The sequence below is a fragment of the Doryrhamphus excisus genome, linkage group LG3, assembly GCF_037039965.1.
Source record: "Doryrhamphus excisus strain RoL-2023G ecotype Guam linkage group LG3, RoL_Dexc_Guam_v1.1, whole genome shotgun sequence".
Classification (NCBI taxonomy): domain Eukaryota; kingdom Metazoa; phylum Chordata; class Actinopteri; order Syngnathiformes; family Syngnathidae; genus Doryrhamphus; species Doryrhamphus excisus.
In genome coordinates this window covers 19,704,742-19,721,872 of record NC_136359.1, presented here as the reverse complement: position 1 = coordinate 19,721,872, position 17,131 = coordinate 19,704,742, and the positions used below count along the sequence as shown (strand labels likewise).

The window sequence follows — 17,131 nt, the reverse complement described above, 5'->3', positions numbered from 1 at the left end:
GGTTACTGAGATGGCCTTGGCCTACGGCAAACATCATTAATAAACATTGAATCACCCCTTATCATACTAAAGCTGTCAAATCAGAGCCTTCAACTGAGACAGAAGCATCATCTAGGTGGATGCACACATTGGACATGCCAGATGCTGTTACAGATTTTAATCAGAAAAAACTTATTTTAGCTGTAAATGGTTAGTAAATATTTTTTCAACAAAATAGTAAAATTAGGATTCAACAGGTGAGAATATTAATGATACAGAAGAAGCCCAATTCTGCCTTTTTAATGGCAAAAAATACATTTTTGACCAATAATAATAATGCATTTACTTAAAAGCGCCTTTCAAGAAACTCAAAGACAGTACAAAATTGCATGGTCGTTGCAGGCATGTGGGGATCTACTGTATTGAACAAAACCTACATGCTTTCAAGGGAAAATATACAATTTGACATAATCGCTATGAAAATTCTTATTTATTGTCTACAAATAATGTCTTTGTTCATCTATCTATGCCAGTGATGCATAATGACAGGCAGAGGCATTAAATGCTACTAGATGTCAGAAAGTACATACTGTAACTAACCTGTGTGTCCACCTGTTGCCATTCATACAGCAGAACAAATTATGGGACGCTTGAGTTGTATGTCAGATTTTTGTAGTCTAGAATGTGGGCTCAATAGAAGTTGGGAAACACTGATTTATACCATGCTTGCATCAAGTTTTCTGCCTTCCTCCACACATAATTACAGCGATTTCTCATAGGTATGAACGTGAGTGTAAGGTTGTTTGTCTATATGTGCCTTGCGATTGTGTGCTGGGATAGCCTCCAAGTCACCTGTAACCCTGAACTGGAAAAGTGCTAGAAAATAAATGGCCGAATGCAATACAAAATTTGGGAGGAAATATTTTGTCCATAAGACAGGTGCGTTCACTTGCTCAACCTCTAACCTGCCCTGAGATCTCCTTTGGGCTTCCGCCTGTCGAAATGCTGCTCTCCCCTTTGGGGCTCCATATGATTGATTCATGGTCATGAGACAGAAATCTGCATTGTCAGCAAGAGGCAGTCCGGGACAAACCTCAGCATTAATATTCATTTTTCCAATGCAGTGATGCTTGATTGGAGTAGAAGGTTTGTCACTTTCAATGTATTTTTTTTCTGAGGAAAAACTTTGCAATGTGGATATTATTTTAGAAAAAAACATACTGTTGTCATGTTTGTGTTGGACAATAGAAGCATAATCACATTGAAATCTGAAATAGCCATTGTGTGCAAAGCCAGCAGTATTATTTTACAAAGTGTGTATGACAGTGTACTGAAATGTATAAGTTTATGTGTACTTGCACCCTCATCAGGCGTTCATTCCTTTCTCTCACTTAAAACTTTGACCTATTTTAAGAACCAGTTTTACATTGAGAAAAGTATGATAAAAGAACTACTGTGCAAAAATGGTTGAAAATATTCTTACCTCTCAAAAGTAACGCCACAGACAGAAGCACAGGGGTATGCAACATGTTTTTTGAGTGGTATGGTGCGGGATAATCCATCTAAAAATGCCAAAATATCTCAGTTTAAAGGTCAAGTTTCATTAGGTGTATCATTTCTCTAAATGGAAAAGCAATGATGGAAACTTCTCCCGGCTCCCAATTCTAAAGAACTATAAAGAGATATCTACTGCAACCGCTATCAAAGATGTTTTCTGAGTGTTTGTTGTCATTCTTGATTAAAAAATGAAGAGCGAGAACTTTGGAGCTCATTTTGGATGGAGATGGATGAGACGCCTGTCTTCATGTTGAATATCCCGTCATTGTAATGCAGTTCCAAACGATGAAAACGATGGAAAATGTGTTCAGTTGTCTCCTCACGGCATCAGTTTATCCGACTGGTGTTGGAAGCTTCTTCAAGTTGGCTTCTGCGTCATGCGCAAAGTCCAAAAATTAGGTAGGGCAAAAATGTGGCAAAATCACAAATAAAGAGAAAAGTTAACGTCCAAACATCACACTCGTATTATGTTATGTTCCGTACGCGCTTTCACCAAAGTCCTGATGAGAACTTCATCTGCCCACAGAGCAAAGAGGAACCAAACCGTAGCGTCATACTGACTTTGCCATCAGGTGCCTCAAAGATTCTACGAAAGTCCGACTGCAAGTCTTCGTCCTCTGTGCGCGTTTGCGCGTGCGTGTGTAGACAGGTTATTGGCTGCAGCGACCAAAGCACGTGGGGTGAAGAGAAAGAGGAAGCCAGTGGCAGTGACAGTAAGTTGTACTGACACACATCGGGGGGCTCCACAAAACAAACACACACACACTCACACAGTCAATATAACAAAGACATATGGCACCGCATCCACACTCAAAATACAAAACGTAATTTACTCTTATAGTATCGCTTATAATGCTCAAGTAATTTTGCACATTTTGTGAAACTGATTTACATATAGCTATTATTTCCTTTTAAAATGCTATAGTTAACGCGAGCCTTTTTGGAGTGCATCAGCGACCCCTTGTGGAATGAATACTCCACTGTAAAGTAATTTGCATTAGATTGCCTTGGGTGGAAATCAAGGCAATTTTCTTTGCAGTACGTTTTTTTAAGTGAAAAAATGTTCAATGTAAACTTGACATAGGTCTACTTTCCTCTATCTTTATATTAAATTGTTAAAAAGGTGAAATTAACACATTTACATCCATCCATCTTCTCTGTCACTTAGCCTCATTAGGCTTGCAGCGAATGCTGGAGCCTATCCCAGAACATCACACCCACATCATAAATGGCATTTTTACACAAAGTGGTGAATATACATATACTGTGTGTGTGTGTGTGTGTGTGTGTATATATATATATATATATATATATATATATATATACACATATATACATATATATAATGTTTAAAGTCGGCGGTTGATCTTTGGGACTTTAAAAGTAGCTTGTAGGCTGAAAAAGTGTGAGCAACCCTGTTTTATGTTTTGCATTTGATATAAGGCTGTGAAACGCTTGTCCCTACAGACAAAAAAAAAACATTGCTGGGTCTCAGAAGGTTAAGGAAAGAGGCTATACATTGATACACTGAATGCATTTAAATGCCAGCTGGTTTCTATGAACTTCAGTCTGTTTATTCTTAAAGGGGTCCTAGGCTACATTTGCAACTTTTCAAACGTACGGTGTATGTTTAAAATGTTGTACTTTTGTTCTACATGATGTGGAAATGTGATTTTTGATGTTACGAGAACTTCACTGTATTTCTTGTGAATCCCCAACGTCACAACTTTAGGAAGTTCATTTATGTCAACTTGGCGGGTGTCCAGTGTCTGTTTTTCTTGAAAATGGCAGACAGAAAGGGATTTTCGGATGTAAGAATTGTGCATTTAAGCCAGAATTAGGCAGTAATGTGAAAATTTGTTTTCTTTTGGGGGTGAATTAAAGACATGCCTCACGAAACTGTGAAACTGTTCCTATACAACTCTGAGCAGTGGCAGGAGATGGGGGTAGGTGGCTTGACCTTCAACAATAACACCTGAACAATCACAATAATGTCGTGGAGAGAGCAGGCTACCAAGAGGAGAAGAAGGCCGATTTACCCTGTAAACAACTTTATGGAGTATTTTGAAGTCTGTCACTTGACTTGTAGTCAATCACATGGTATCTATAAATCATCCACTGTTCAGCGTGACAGGCCTAGCCCAGCTATCTTTGAGCAGACTACACATGAACCAAAGATGTACTCTAACATCTTAACCACCATTTCTCAGTTCCGGCCTCTTCAATTGGCTCCATTTTTAACACATCTGTTTAGTGAGTTTACATTCAATTAGTTTCCAACATGAAACCAGGCTCTTGTGTGAAATTTGATTATGGAACTTCCTTGTAAAAAGCATTAGACGTGGGGTTAACAAAAAGTGTTGATGGAGGGAAGTCTTATTCCATGTTAGCCATCCAAAAGTTGTTTTTTCCCCGAGTCTGTCACTCAGATAAATCCCTTGAAACTCAGGCCATACTGAAGTCCATTGAAAAACTGGAAAGCAAAGACAGCAACACGCAGAGTCCACGATATTGGTTACATGGTCTGTAGCTGGAAGTTGTTAAAATGAGGCAGAACTCCTTCAGGCTCTGCATATGGTAAATACATTTTTCAGGCCAAATTACAGAGAGTAAGGCCACTGTAAAAACACACACCTCATCAATCTCCTGTCCGAGTAGGGCCAAAACAGAGCTTGTATACTTTTGTAGAGGTGCTCTCGTCGGATGTGGCATTTAGACCGGCAGACCTGGCTGAGTCTACATCTTAAGACTTTGAAGTTTGAAGAAAGGTCTGGTCTGTGATGTTTTCATGCTTTCATGTTCACAAATTGAACCAGGACAGAAATACCATACGCATAAGGATGACATATAAGGAGACATATCTTCACACTTTTATATGACAATTCTTAAGTAAAAATTGTCTTTCTATGTGAAAATTCCTATTGGCGTTTGCTTGCCTTATATTATTTGGCAAAACTCACATGGAACAAAATACTGCAGGGTTAATTTGAAGGTGCTGCATCTCACCCTTTGACCTTCAGTAACTCCCTGGGCTATACTGTGCTATATGTCCTATACGTATTCAATCTAATGAATCATTCCATAAGTCTTTTTGGTAGGTATCCTTCATCTATGACCTTAACCAGCCGCAGTAGCTTTTCCTCATGTCATTTGGGGACGTCCCAGATTCATCATAACCTTTTATTCTCCTCGCTCGGCCTATCTGATCTATGATAGCATTAATAATAACTGCTGCGGAATACCCTGTTGCCCTCTGTTCTTTGCCCACCACCATCCAGCACACATCCCTACTGGCCATTCCTATGTCATTAAAACTGTATTTACTTATCGGGCTCTTTGGGCCATCACTTCGTTTTGCAGCCTGATACCCAGAAGGGAATAAGCAAGTGACCTTCCTCTACCCTATAGTACTGTGAGTCACATGCCAAAATGGCCTGGTCTATCATTTGGTTGCCTTATTTCTTTGGAAAGACAATTGTATTTACCATCAAATATAAATGTAGATAACAAAAGGATTATTATTGTCTTTGAATCAATAATTAACATTGTTCCATAAAGAATGCATCATGTCACTAATTGAGAGGAGGCACTTTTAGGTCTAAGTCTAATTTCAGTGACGAGATTATTAATCCTTTTGTATGCCGCTTAACCTCACTATGGTTGCGGGTATGCTGGAATCTATCCCAGCTGTCTTCGGGCAGTCTGCCCTGCATGGACTGGTCGCCAGCCAATCACAGGGCACACATAGACAAACAACCATTCACACTCACATTCATACCTATGGATAATTTGGAGTCGCCAGTTAACCTAGCATGTTTTTGGAATGTGGGAGAAAAACGGAAAACATGTACCTGGACTGGCACGTCTTTACTTGAGACTTGACTTGAGATTAAAGACTTGGGACTTACTTGGGACTTGCAAAAAACTGGCTACGTTAACATGCAGTCAAATAACCCTATCATAATATTATAATAACCTGGTTGCACAGGGCCATATAAACACCAATAACCCTTTTGAAAACCCTGAATATGCTCGTACTCCGTTTAAAAAATATATATATATATTACCCCTGGGTTACTCCTTTTCTAACCTGAAAATTGGGTCATAGAGTCGCCTATTTGTGATTTGTATTCTGTACATGTTCCATTCAAAAATAATCTTGGCGGCAGTATGCATGAGCGGCACGCAAAACTACACATTTTTTAATTTAGGAGGAAACTAACCATCTAATTAATGTGGTGAAAGACAGAAAAATGTTTCTATCGTTTATAGACAAGTACTACCAGTCCCAGATTGTTCATTATACTCCTGGTTGGTGTTGTTTTTGTATACAGGAAAAAGAAGCGGAAATGACATGCATTGTGTCATGACGTCCTCCGTGCATTGCTGTTTTGATCCGAATATCCGGGTTGTTTACAATTATCATGTATACAGGAATAACCTTTGCTCAGGCATGTAAACGAGTTATTCCGAATGTTATGTTATGAAACCGTAATATTCACTATAATGTCACTATGTAACTGACTTGCACCCACCTCTGATGTTTGGTGAACCATTGCTATGTTCACTATTACGTAGATTGAGGTTTACGCTCATGTTATAGCATTGATGACAACAGTTTTGCTCTGTGTAACGGCACTGCTCTGTTTCATGAATTTTGTGTTGGAAAAAATATTTTAGAATTATTTTAGAAATGCAACACAAAATTTGTATATCTAGTAATTTAAGTGTATGTTTGTGTTAAGGTCTGACACCAATTCAAACAAACAAAAACAAACAATATATATTTATTGGCTATTTACCAGCATTCAAAGTGTAACTCCTGAGACAAAGTGAACTCTTGTCATTCTTCCTCACAGAGACAGTTATGCCTTATCAGCTAGATGTGCTGTGGTCTACTTTATGTGTCCTTAACTTTCACTGACCTCTAAAAGGTCTGATTATTTCCAGCCACAATCTTCACTCGGCAGATGCCTCCAGCACAAAAGGATATTAGGCCCAGACCTACTGTCTGATAATTCACACTCATGGTATGGAACTGAACCACAATGATCTCTGCTCTATTATCCTTTCGCTACGTCTACCTTCACCCTGCCATCTATTTCTGGCACCGTTTGTCCAAGTGAGCAGTTTTTTCAAAGGTTTCCGGGTGTGTTACCGGATTTTACAAGTAGTTTCAATTTAAGGTAATTAAAGTCTCCTGTCAGACAGATTACAAAGCATTTCTGCTTTAACTGTAAATCTTTGTGTTGAGGTGTTACTGTGCCTGTATCGCCCTTGACAGCACAATTTGATTACAACACAGAGAAACCAAATGGGACCGACAGGTCTAAAGGTTTAAAAGATTCTCATGTGTGTTAATCTGATAAACAGAGTTGGAATGGGTCATATCTATCATCCAGAGAACAAATAAAAGTCTAATTGTGTCCTGCTTACTTCCACCTTGGGAGGAAATGTGAACCAGATAAGTGATGGCCTTGTTTCAAGAGTTGCTCATTCTATTGCCAACCATTTGTGGCCAACAAAGTAATTTTTGAAACTGGTCTTTATTTTGATAGATGTGGGCTAAATTTAATAAAGAGTCTATTTACTGGTAAGGGAAATGGAGCACCACCATTTTCTCTTGGTCACATACAGTTAGTTTGAAGGGTGGGAGACAAATGCAATGCATTTAATTCCTCTTTTAGAAAGAAGCCCTTCCACCATATCTGTTGATCCCAGATTCCAGGTTTGTAATGCATATTTATTTCCATACTATTGAAAGACATTACATTATTTATTACAGTCCAAAACCTCAGTAAAATGGCAGGAATACACATTTTAGTAACTATATTGCATTGGCAGGTGTACTTCATCATCATCATCATTAAATCCAAGCTCACAGCAGTATGTTGGGTGTGTGTTGTTGCTGCCACCCAGAGGCCGTCTTTGTATATGGAAATATTTCTTACAAACATGTACAGCATTTTTACATACCGATCACAAGAATTACTGACTCACAGCGTATTAAAATAAAATGTTCAATAAAAAGTTGGAAATATTTTATTTCTAAAGACACGTAGTTATTTTATACTTCAGTAAAAATTCCCGTCGCAAATAACACAACATTATGGGGAACCTTCTTTCGGGTTTTGGTTTGTTGGGGAACAAAATATGGATGTCGGACATTTCCGACATCAGCGGTTCGTTATTTAAACAGTGCAATCTCGATGTTAGTTGGCCAGTTTTTCATTTGAGTACACACGACAGGAAGACGTCGCACGGAATAAGGCAAGATTTTACTCATATTTGTTTAGTTAAAATTTGTAACGTATGACTACAGTTATTAAACGCTGACATGAATGTAGCTAACTATGAAACGCTCTGCAATGTATGGATAAAGTTGAACTGGCGTCTGTTTTCGCAAAAATCGAATCTGGTTTGACACTATATGTACTGTTTAGAATGTGGATTTTGAATTTCTTGTCTATTACTTTCTATTTTGCTTTGAACAGTGAAGGAGCCATGCCTTTTCTCCATGGTTTCCGGAGAATCATTTATGAGTATCAGCCACTAGTGGATGCTATCATGAGTGTGATCGGGCCAGAAGAAACAGACGCAAGTCAAGAGGATAGGTAATAAGAAAATACATTAAAAAAAATATAGAAATCATATTCTGGACTGTCCTTTTTTTTAGTATTGACTATAAATAAATAATGAATGAATTTAAATCACACAGAATTTCACATGTACAAATTATACTTTTTCCTCCTTTGGTATCCAGACACAGAAGTCCAGTAGATGAAAGAAGTCTGTGCAGTTCTGTAGAAGAGTTGCTTGAGCTCGAGTCCCACTCTGAAGTATTCATGGCAGGGATCAGCTATGCTCTGTTCAAGGTGGCAGAGCGAGGGCTGGTGCATGTCGCTGAAGTCCTTCTACGGTACAGGGCAGATCTTAATTTTGAAGGTGGGTGAAATATGTCAGTTCAAGGTTTTACCTGTGATATCTCAAAAGATTTGTCTTCCAACTTTAGCATTTACATCCAATTTTATGAACAAACATTCACTGATGCACAACAACAACTTAAAGAGTATCCTCAGTATAGGTCAAAATTTATGTAATGTGTCAATGCATGATCACGGCATGTGTATCAAGTCATGCCAAAATCATGACCCAATTTAAACGTTAGAATTTTTTTTTTTAGATGGCTTCATAGTAGGGGTTGTATCCCAATTACAGCATTGTAAGCTAGCTGATATTAACTTGTTTTCTTGTGTTATAATGCCCAGAAAAGGGAAATAAATATGTGTTCATGCCGAGGTTTGCCCACCATACTCCATATATGCTTCAGTATATTAGCATGTCCCTCACTGAGACACTTTTTTACAGAAGACTATTTGTTCTGTTCTGTGATTTTTAAATTGGATCTCCCTGTTTTTCTTCCCCAGACCCAGTATCTTACTACAATCCACTGCATGTAGCTGTTCTGAAGAACAGATCAGATATGGTGAAACTTCTGGTTGAGCACGGAGCTGATATTGAAAAAAGGGACAGGGTGAGACAAATAAGACCAAATGATTTGTTCTCCTTGTTTATAGTTTGCCATGTTTAATTGCTGAATTTTGCACTTACAAATGTTTCATTTCTGACCCGTAAGATCCATGAGAGCAGTCCATTGGATCTTGCAAGCGAAGAGTCGGACCGTCTGCCCTGCCTGCTCACATTGCTTGACCTTGGTGCTGATGTGAATGCATGGGATAAAAGAGGTATATTTCCTTCCTAAGCAAAGTAATAGAGTTTGACTTTGTTCGGAAAGTGATTGTATTAATCTTGTCTCTAAGGAAAGACCCCTTTGCTGCATGCATTGGCAAGCAGTGATGGCCTCACTGTGAACAACACAGAGAACATCCAGCTGCTACTTGAAAGAGGTATTGACCCTGAAACACTGCTATCAGCACATAGCCTTTTGCTTATTATTAGACCATTTCCCGCTGACACAGGGACATAATACATAAGCAGGCACAAATAAACCAATCAGAAAACATTACGTAATTCATATAGCGCATACGCTGGCAATGCTAAACCAATCCGAGAAGGTGACATAGTACGTACAGTACATACGCTTGACTTCTGCCACGCCTCTGGGGCTGCAAAACAAAGAAAGACGGCGAACACGGGCGAGCCGAGTTACGCCACAAAATGTGAATGGATTGTGGATGCTTGGACTAAGGCAGGGGTCAGCATACAGTATGCATGAGGAAAGAGAAGTCACCTCTTCCAAATTTTCAATTTAACCCGCGCAACAGGGCGACCCTTTTAAAGTGGATATCTTAGCCCAAGTATCCACAATCCATTCACATATGGTGGTGTAACTCTTCAGACGCTGCCTTCGTGTTCCCCGTCTTTCATCCATGGCTCTCATGCCGCTTGCAACATCACTTTGAATGTCCTGTTTACACCAATGTCCAGTGGTTGGAGTTCTTTTTGTAATCCTCCTGAAATGATTGCAGGCATACTGTACATATTATATATTGTTCACTGATTGGTTTATCGCTGCAAGTGTAGTATTACATCCCCGTCAGTGGGAAATGTGATACCGAAGTAGTACAACAACATTTCTACAGATTTTGGAACTCAGTGCACACGTAAGGTGCACTAATTATAAGGTGCCTCGTCGATTTTTGAGAAAGGCTTTAAGTGCGCCTTATAGTGTGGAAAATACGGTATAATATAAGCTTTGGATCGGGACTCTGTATCGCCCAATACTCTAAATCAAATGACTCGTACTCGGTGTCAAAATACCTGATCGGTGCATCTCTAGTTTTAGTATTTATTTCATGGAACCTTGGTACAAAGACACAATGGAAGTGACAGACTTCTCTCTGCAAATAAAAAAGGTGATGTAACCTTTTGTTCAAGCAGCTTTGGAGTAGCAAATGTGAGAACAAGATTTAAAGCCTCTGAATTACCAAGGGCTCAATAATTAACAAAAGACAAAAATGTATATGAAAGAATGTGCTGCATCTGCCCAGGTGCTAACATCAAGGCTGCAACAGTAGATGGCGAAACAGTTGAGTCATCATTGGTGTTTCTGGTCAAGGAGGCGCTTGATGCCAACCCAGAGGACGCTGCAGAGATTGGAAAATTCTGCTTGAAGACCACACAGTTACTGCTGGCCCATGGCATGGATCCCAGCTGTGATCTCTCTGATGAGTCCACTCTGACCCAAACGAGCCTGGAGCACTTTGACCTTCTCTTCCCTCTGGCTGTGCTCATAATCCAAAGTGGAGCTTCTTTGGTTTGTGCCTATCACAGCGACTCCTGCTGGTCAGCTTCCAGTATTATTTTCCAGCGGCTCCACTCTGCTCTGGGGCAATGTTCAGATCCAAATCATGCATCAGAGCTCCTTGAGCAAGCTGAAGTTTTGCTGGACTTAATGAGGGTAAACAAACCGACGCTGAGCCTGCATTACAGGTTGAAACATACTGTACTTGGGCAGGACCGTCACCCATATGTTCAGGATGTTGAACAGCTGTACAACACAGTGGTCAAGGTTGATGCTTGCCCTCCTGCTCTGAAATGCCTTTGCAGGGCCTTTTTAAGGAACCACTCCCAGCCCTGGCCCCTCGAAAAAAGAATCAATGATTTGCCATTACCAGACCGACTGAAAGACTTCCTTCTCCCAGAGCGCACATTTAAGACAAAGCCTGTTTGGGACTGCTTTAAGCCCCAACAAAGCCAACGCTGATCATCTGATGTGTGATGCTCACAATTGATGCAAAGGCAGCTTTTGTGTACCTAAGTGGAATAGAGGCACATTGCCCAGCAGTTATTTTGTTTCTGTGCCATTGTGTTTTTACATCTACCATAAGACTCAAATGTCAAATATATGCCAGCTACACATTTGTCACTGGATTCACATTAAAAACATATGTAATGTGAGGCTTTAGGATGTCATGTGGTTGGTTGTAATTCATAAGAAATGTCACCAGATGGCAGTGTTTACAAAAATAATTTTGTACCATGCCACGAAAGGCATAATTAAATTGTTACAGTGGGAAAAAACAGTATTCAGCCACCAATTGTGCAGTTTCTCCCACTAGATGAGGGAGGTCTCCAACTTCCATCATAGGCATACCTCAACTGTGAGAGACAAAATCAGAAAAAAAAATCCATAAAATCACTGCCTGATTTAAAAAAATATATATTTGCAAATGATGGTGGAAAATAAGTATTTGGTCACCTACAAATAAGCTAGATATCTGGCTCTCAGACCTATAACAACTTTAACAGGCTCCTCCACTTTTTTACCTGTATTAGTGTTTTAAGTCATTTACATATAAAATAAACCTGTCCACAACCTCAATCTGTCAGATTCTGAACTCAACTATGGCCAAGACCAAAGAGCTGTCAAAGGACACCAGAAACTAAATTTTAGACCTGTGCCAGTCTTGAAATAGGTAAGCAGCTTGGTGTGAGCTGTGGGGACAATTATTAGAAAAAAGAAGCCATACAAGACCACTGATATAATCTCCCTCAGTCTGGGAATCCATGCAAAATCCCAGAACCACACAGATCTGAAGAGAGCTGGGACCAAAGTAACAAAGGCTACCATGAGTAACACACTATGCCGCCAGGGACTCAAATCCTGCAGTGTCCTCCTGTAAGTGTCCTCCTCCTTAAAGTCTGTACATATCCAGGATCGTCTGAAGTTTGCTAGAGAGCATTTGGATGATCCAGAAGGATTGGGAGAATGTCATATGGTCAGATGAAAACAAAATAGAACTCAAAGTAGAGACTCAACTTGTCGTGTTTGGAGGAGAAAGAATGCTTTGGAGCTGTTTTTCTGCAAAAGTACCAGGATGACTGATCCTTGTAAAGGAAAGAATGAATGGGGGTATGTATCGAACACACCACCCGGGCAACAAAGGAGTGGCTTCATAAGAAACAGCTCAAGGTCCTGGAGTGGCTTAGTCAGTCTCCAGATCTCAACTCCATAGAAAATCTTTGTAGGGAGTTGAGAGTCTGTGTTGCCCAGCAACAGCCCCAAAACATCACTGCTGTAGAGGAGATCTGCATGGAGGAATGGGCCAAAAGAACTTTTATTATTTACCAAATACTTCCCACCACAATTTACAAAGAAATTCTTTAAAATTTTCATTTTCTGGATTTTTCCCCCTCATTTTGTCTCTCGTGGAAATATACCAATGATGATTTTTTTTTTTCATCTTTTAAAGTGGCTGAAAGTGCACAATTGGTGGATGACTAAATACTTTTTTGCCCCACTGTGTAATGGTTTTGAACATAAGTAAAAGAACAGGCGTATACATTGTATCACATCAACAGCCAGACTGGGCCGTCGCCAGTCGGTGCCAGTTTGCACCAATGCAATTTGCTGTGGCGCCTAGTGTCGCCAAAAAAGTGCCAAGTGGCATGCAGTGGCTCAAACTGCCTCCCAACTGGCTCATGGTTGCCCGTAACGGCGGCAAAAAATTAGTTTGGCAGTAAGAAAATTTCAAAATGTTTAAAATCTTTGTTGCGCCGATTGCTTGATGCAAGTGTCCACCAAGTGGAACCAAATGTCGCAAATAATCAGCCTATTGGAATCCACTGGAATGTAATGGCACGAGTCAAGTTGCGCCAATGATGCTAGGAGTCCACTGGGCCGGCGCCAGTTTGCGCCAAAGATTATATGATTGGCGCGTAGTGGCTCGTTTTGGCGTCGAATAACAACAACATGGCACCATGCCGAGCAAACATAATTCAGTGCCACACCGAGCCACTATGTGCCAATCACATAACCTTTGGCGCAAACTGGCACCAACTGGCGTCGGCCCATTGGAGTCTTAGCATTACATTAACAAGTGTGCCCACAAGGCTTAAAAAAAATGAGTGACTGATTTGTAAAAGTAGATTTTCATGAGCATGTGGTTTAAAAGAGCAGAGTTGAAGGGAATTACACAGAAACACTTGTATGTTTCGTTTGCACGCTCCACATTTGTGCTTTCATTTTGGAGTTGCCACGGCAGTCTGAGCGTAGGTGGCACGACAACCTCTCTGCAATTCAGAGAGCTTCTTTTTATACCTGCCTCCTGGAGCTGCTACCATTAGCAAGTGTTAGCAGTAGGGCTGTCTTTGACAAAGGCGTTTCATAGTCAAACCTGATTTGTCAGATTTTGTCCATAGCCGACTAATAATCAAATATTGTTTTTTAAGAGCATCACTAATGGCGATTCCTACAAATAAACAATGTTTTCTACCTCAGCTAAAACACACAATAAATAATCGTAGGTGTGCAACAACAGTACCTGTATGTACTCTAGTATGTTTATATTATATTATTTTGTGACAAACAAAGCAGTTCACATAAATGTGATTTGAATGTGATGTGGCCCCATCCACTAAAGGTTGTTTGTCTATATGTGCCCTGTGATTGGCTGGCAACCAGTCTAGGGTGTACCCCGCCTCTTGCCCAAAGTCAGCTGGGATAGGCTCCAGCATACCCCGAGACCCTTGTTGAAAATAAGCAGCATAGAAAATGGATGGAAGGATGCTCACTAATGAGAGTCTGTGCAGTGTTAGCTTCTGCTTAGCTCCTACCTTTGTGTACTTTTCTTCTTCCTTTTGTTTACGTTCACGACACCTTCACTTCCGCTCGGCTAAGGGGGATGTGTAAACGCACTTAACAACTCTAAGATGTTAAACCAGACCTGATATGAGCAAAATAAATACAAAACTGCAAATATGCAAGGCATGGGGCTGTCCAGGTGGATATAGTGGTAATGTCCACTTCGTCACATAACCTAAAGTAGGTTTTGAGTTTTGGCCCCGGTGCAATTGAGTTTGACACACCTGCCGTAAAGTGTAATGCGGTTGGTTGTAATTCATTATATATGTCACCAGATGGCAGTGTTTCTCTTTCGCATGTTATTTAGTGATTCACGTTGCAGTCTATTAAAGTTGTTGTAATACATTTGTGTATTACCGCCCCGAAGTGATTGTGATGTGATGTGAAATTAGTTTTCGTCCCACTTAAACCGAAGCTGGATCAATAAACAAGTCACACAGGCTTTCAGCATATTGCACAAATATGATGCTGATTTAATGTATGTTGTGTGCGTGAGGGATACCTAGCCTCACTGGCTTTATATATTTACTTCCTCATTAACCAGATATTGTAGTTTATGCTAAAATCATCATAGCCTTCTCTTGTGTTGACCGCAGAGCTGCAGAAAGAGTGTGCCTATAGATGTTTGTACTTTAGTTGGTTTTACAGTGACATAATGTAGTTCCACTGGGTGCTGGCATGGAAAGTTTGACCAAGCATGCTTAATGCTTACGTTTGAATTCATAAGACTTTGCGGATGCTTCCTTTTTGCTCTTTCCTTTTATGCACATCTCCGCTTTGAGAACAGCAGTAACACATAGTGTATGTAACATATGTTACATACACTGCATGGTGCTAGCATCTATGCTTGTGACGGGCAAACTAAATAGGACATTGTGTTACACAACTAACCCCTTCCTGACATTGCTGAGGCTGGAGTGGCTCCAAGGCTTGCAGGCGCTCCAGCTCCTCTTGGTTATCTAGGTCACAGCCTCTGAGGAGAAGAGCCTCAGCAGCAGCAGCAGCAGCAGCAGCAGCAGCCCTACATGACACACGCTTCACTCTCCTGTCTGCCTCAATCTCCCTACATACTCTTGACAAAACCTCAACACGGCCCTCATTCGAGGATGGGAGGGGGTGAGGGAAGCAGGATAGTGGAAGAGAAGAAAAAACCCCTACATACTTTAAAGATACAGAGATGGTATATGTGGAGGACATATGGAAATAGCTGGACAACATTCTACAGGTATAGGTTATACAAGCTGTAGAAACATAATGCAGCCAATCAAGAATCACAAAGCTGTTTTAATAAATAAATAAAAAAACATCCTCCTTGCCATGTCTCCATGCCAGCTTGAAGAAGGTGATAGAATCGAGATAGTGGGGTGAGGGGGCTAAGCCTGTACTCTCCATCCAGCATTTATTGGAAAACAGTGCGAGTGAAGCTTGGTACTGAAATTAGTTATTGATCTATTCTCTCCCTGAAGCCCATGGGTCTTTCCACCACACCTGCTCATTCTCTCACAGCCTTTTTCTTTCACTGCAGTCCGTGTCGTTCAACCTTTGGTTCAAACTCCTGCATGTTTTCTACTGCCTTTATTTTCTTCAAATTATAGCTTTTTTTACTGATGGAGTTTTTTATACCATTAGATCCTAATAATAAGCAAATGGTGTTCAGTTTTCCAAGTCAAAGAATAGCCAAAAGACTTGTGCGGAAACGTACGTACTTTATTGCCCACAATTCATCAGGGCAAGGTAACCTACACTAAATGTATTTTTTTTCTTATCTAGAGAAAAACTTCTAAAGAAAATAGCAGCTTGATTAATAAACGTGCTTCTTGGCATTTTGCTCAATTTAAGGCAATCCCGTCCAAATACGATCCAATATAAAATCAAACTGTGCCTTTACAGTTTCCAGTATTGTGCAGCATACTGAGACATGTTTCTAATATCTGTCCTCCACATGAGAGGACAGGTTATGATGCTTATAAGAATGATGCAATGCTTCACTACACCACTCTTAACTAGAATGAAGTAAGTTAACACAACAGTTTTACCTGCATCTTCAATATTGTCAGCTTCTGCACACATTGCTGCTAAATCTTCAACCAAGTGCAATGGCTATGCTTGTCATGAAGGAAGATGTAGTCACCCATGCAATTCTAACTATATACGTATGTAAGATATTTTTTACGCAGACACAACATGGTAAAAATCAAGGTACTCATCAAGCCTGAGTCCTCCACACACACAAACATTTAGCATGCTAAATTAAGCTAAACCCTGCTAGCTTCTATTCACGCTCTGCAAGAGGAGAGTCAGACAATTTTATTTCAACTAGTTCAGGTCAGGAGGTCCGCAGAATAAATACTTCCCCACACAACCGTTCCTTCTCCTCACGATGACAGCATTTGATTCATCTTACGTACAAACTTTATTCCGGTATACCGATATATAAAAAATATCGGTCAACCCTAACCTTAAGCTCGTCATACTTTGGCCAAGGTTGAGTGGAAGTTAATTTTTTTGGCGGCTGAGTATTTCTACCTGGTAATAACGCAAGAAAATGGTAAAAACACTGTAAAAAAGTGTTATTTTATACATGTTGACACAATTATGACATGTTGACACTTTCAACACAGGCACATCTTTTAAATTTACAGCTGAATCGACTGCTAAAGTATAGATGATGGTAGAAGTTGGCAGTATCCTTTCAATAAGTGCAAAAATTCCTCACAATTGTTCGAAAGAATCAGCTCATAAATTTTCAAAATGACACAAAACAAAACGTTCATTCATTCATTTTCTACCACTTATCCTCACAAGGGTTGCGGGGGTGCTGGAGCCTATCCCAGCTGTCTTCGGGCGAGAGGCGGGGTACACCCTGGACTGGTCACCAGCCAATCACAGGGCACATATAGACAAACAACCATTCACACTCACATTCGTGCAGCCCTCAATACAAAACATAAAATGGCAAATATTTCTCAAAGTAAATTGCCACTTGCC

The 17,131-nt window shown here is 40.1% G+C and overlaps 2 protein-coding genes across 3 annotated transcripts in view; one reads left to right on the top strand and one right to left on the bottom strand.

Annotated features, from left to right (window-relative positions):
* Nucleotides 1-2,222, bottom strand: part of LOC131128529 (transmembrane protein 132C) — a 108,725-nt gene extending 106,503 nt beyond the window's left edge. For both annotated transcript variants that reach the window (XM_058071450.2, XM_058071451.2), the window contains exon 1: nt 1,463-2,222. In XM_058071450.2, coding sequence (XP_057927433.2) covers nt 1,463-1,541 — 79 coding nt within the window. In that variant the 5' untranslated portion in view covers nt 1,542-2,222. The remainder of the gene's footprint in view (nt 1-1,462) is intronic.
* A 5,467-nt stretch (nt 2,223-7,689) lies between these two features.
* asb6 (ankyrin repeat and SOCS box containing 6) lies at nt 7,690-12,354 on the top strand. The gene is made up of 7 exons (XM_058070781.2): nt 7,690-7,806; nt 8,031-8,150; nt 8,306-8,481; nt 8,964-9,070; nt 9,173-9,281; nt 9,357-9,443; nt 10,548-12,354. Exons 1-7 carry the CDS (start codon nt 7,694-7,696, stop codon nt 11,261-11,263), a joined length of 1,428 nt encoding a protein of 475 aa, XP_057926764.2. The 5' UTR covers nt 7,690-7,693; the 3' UTR covers nt 11,264-12,354.
* Nucleotides 12,355-17,131: the final 4,777 nt, after the last annotated feature.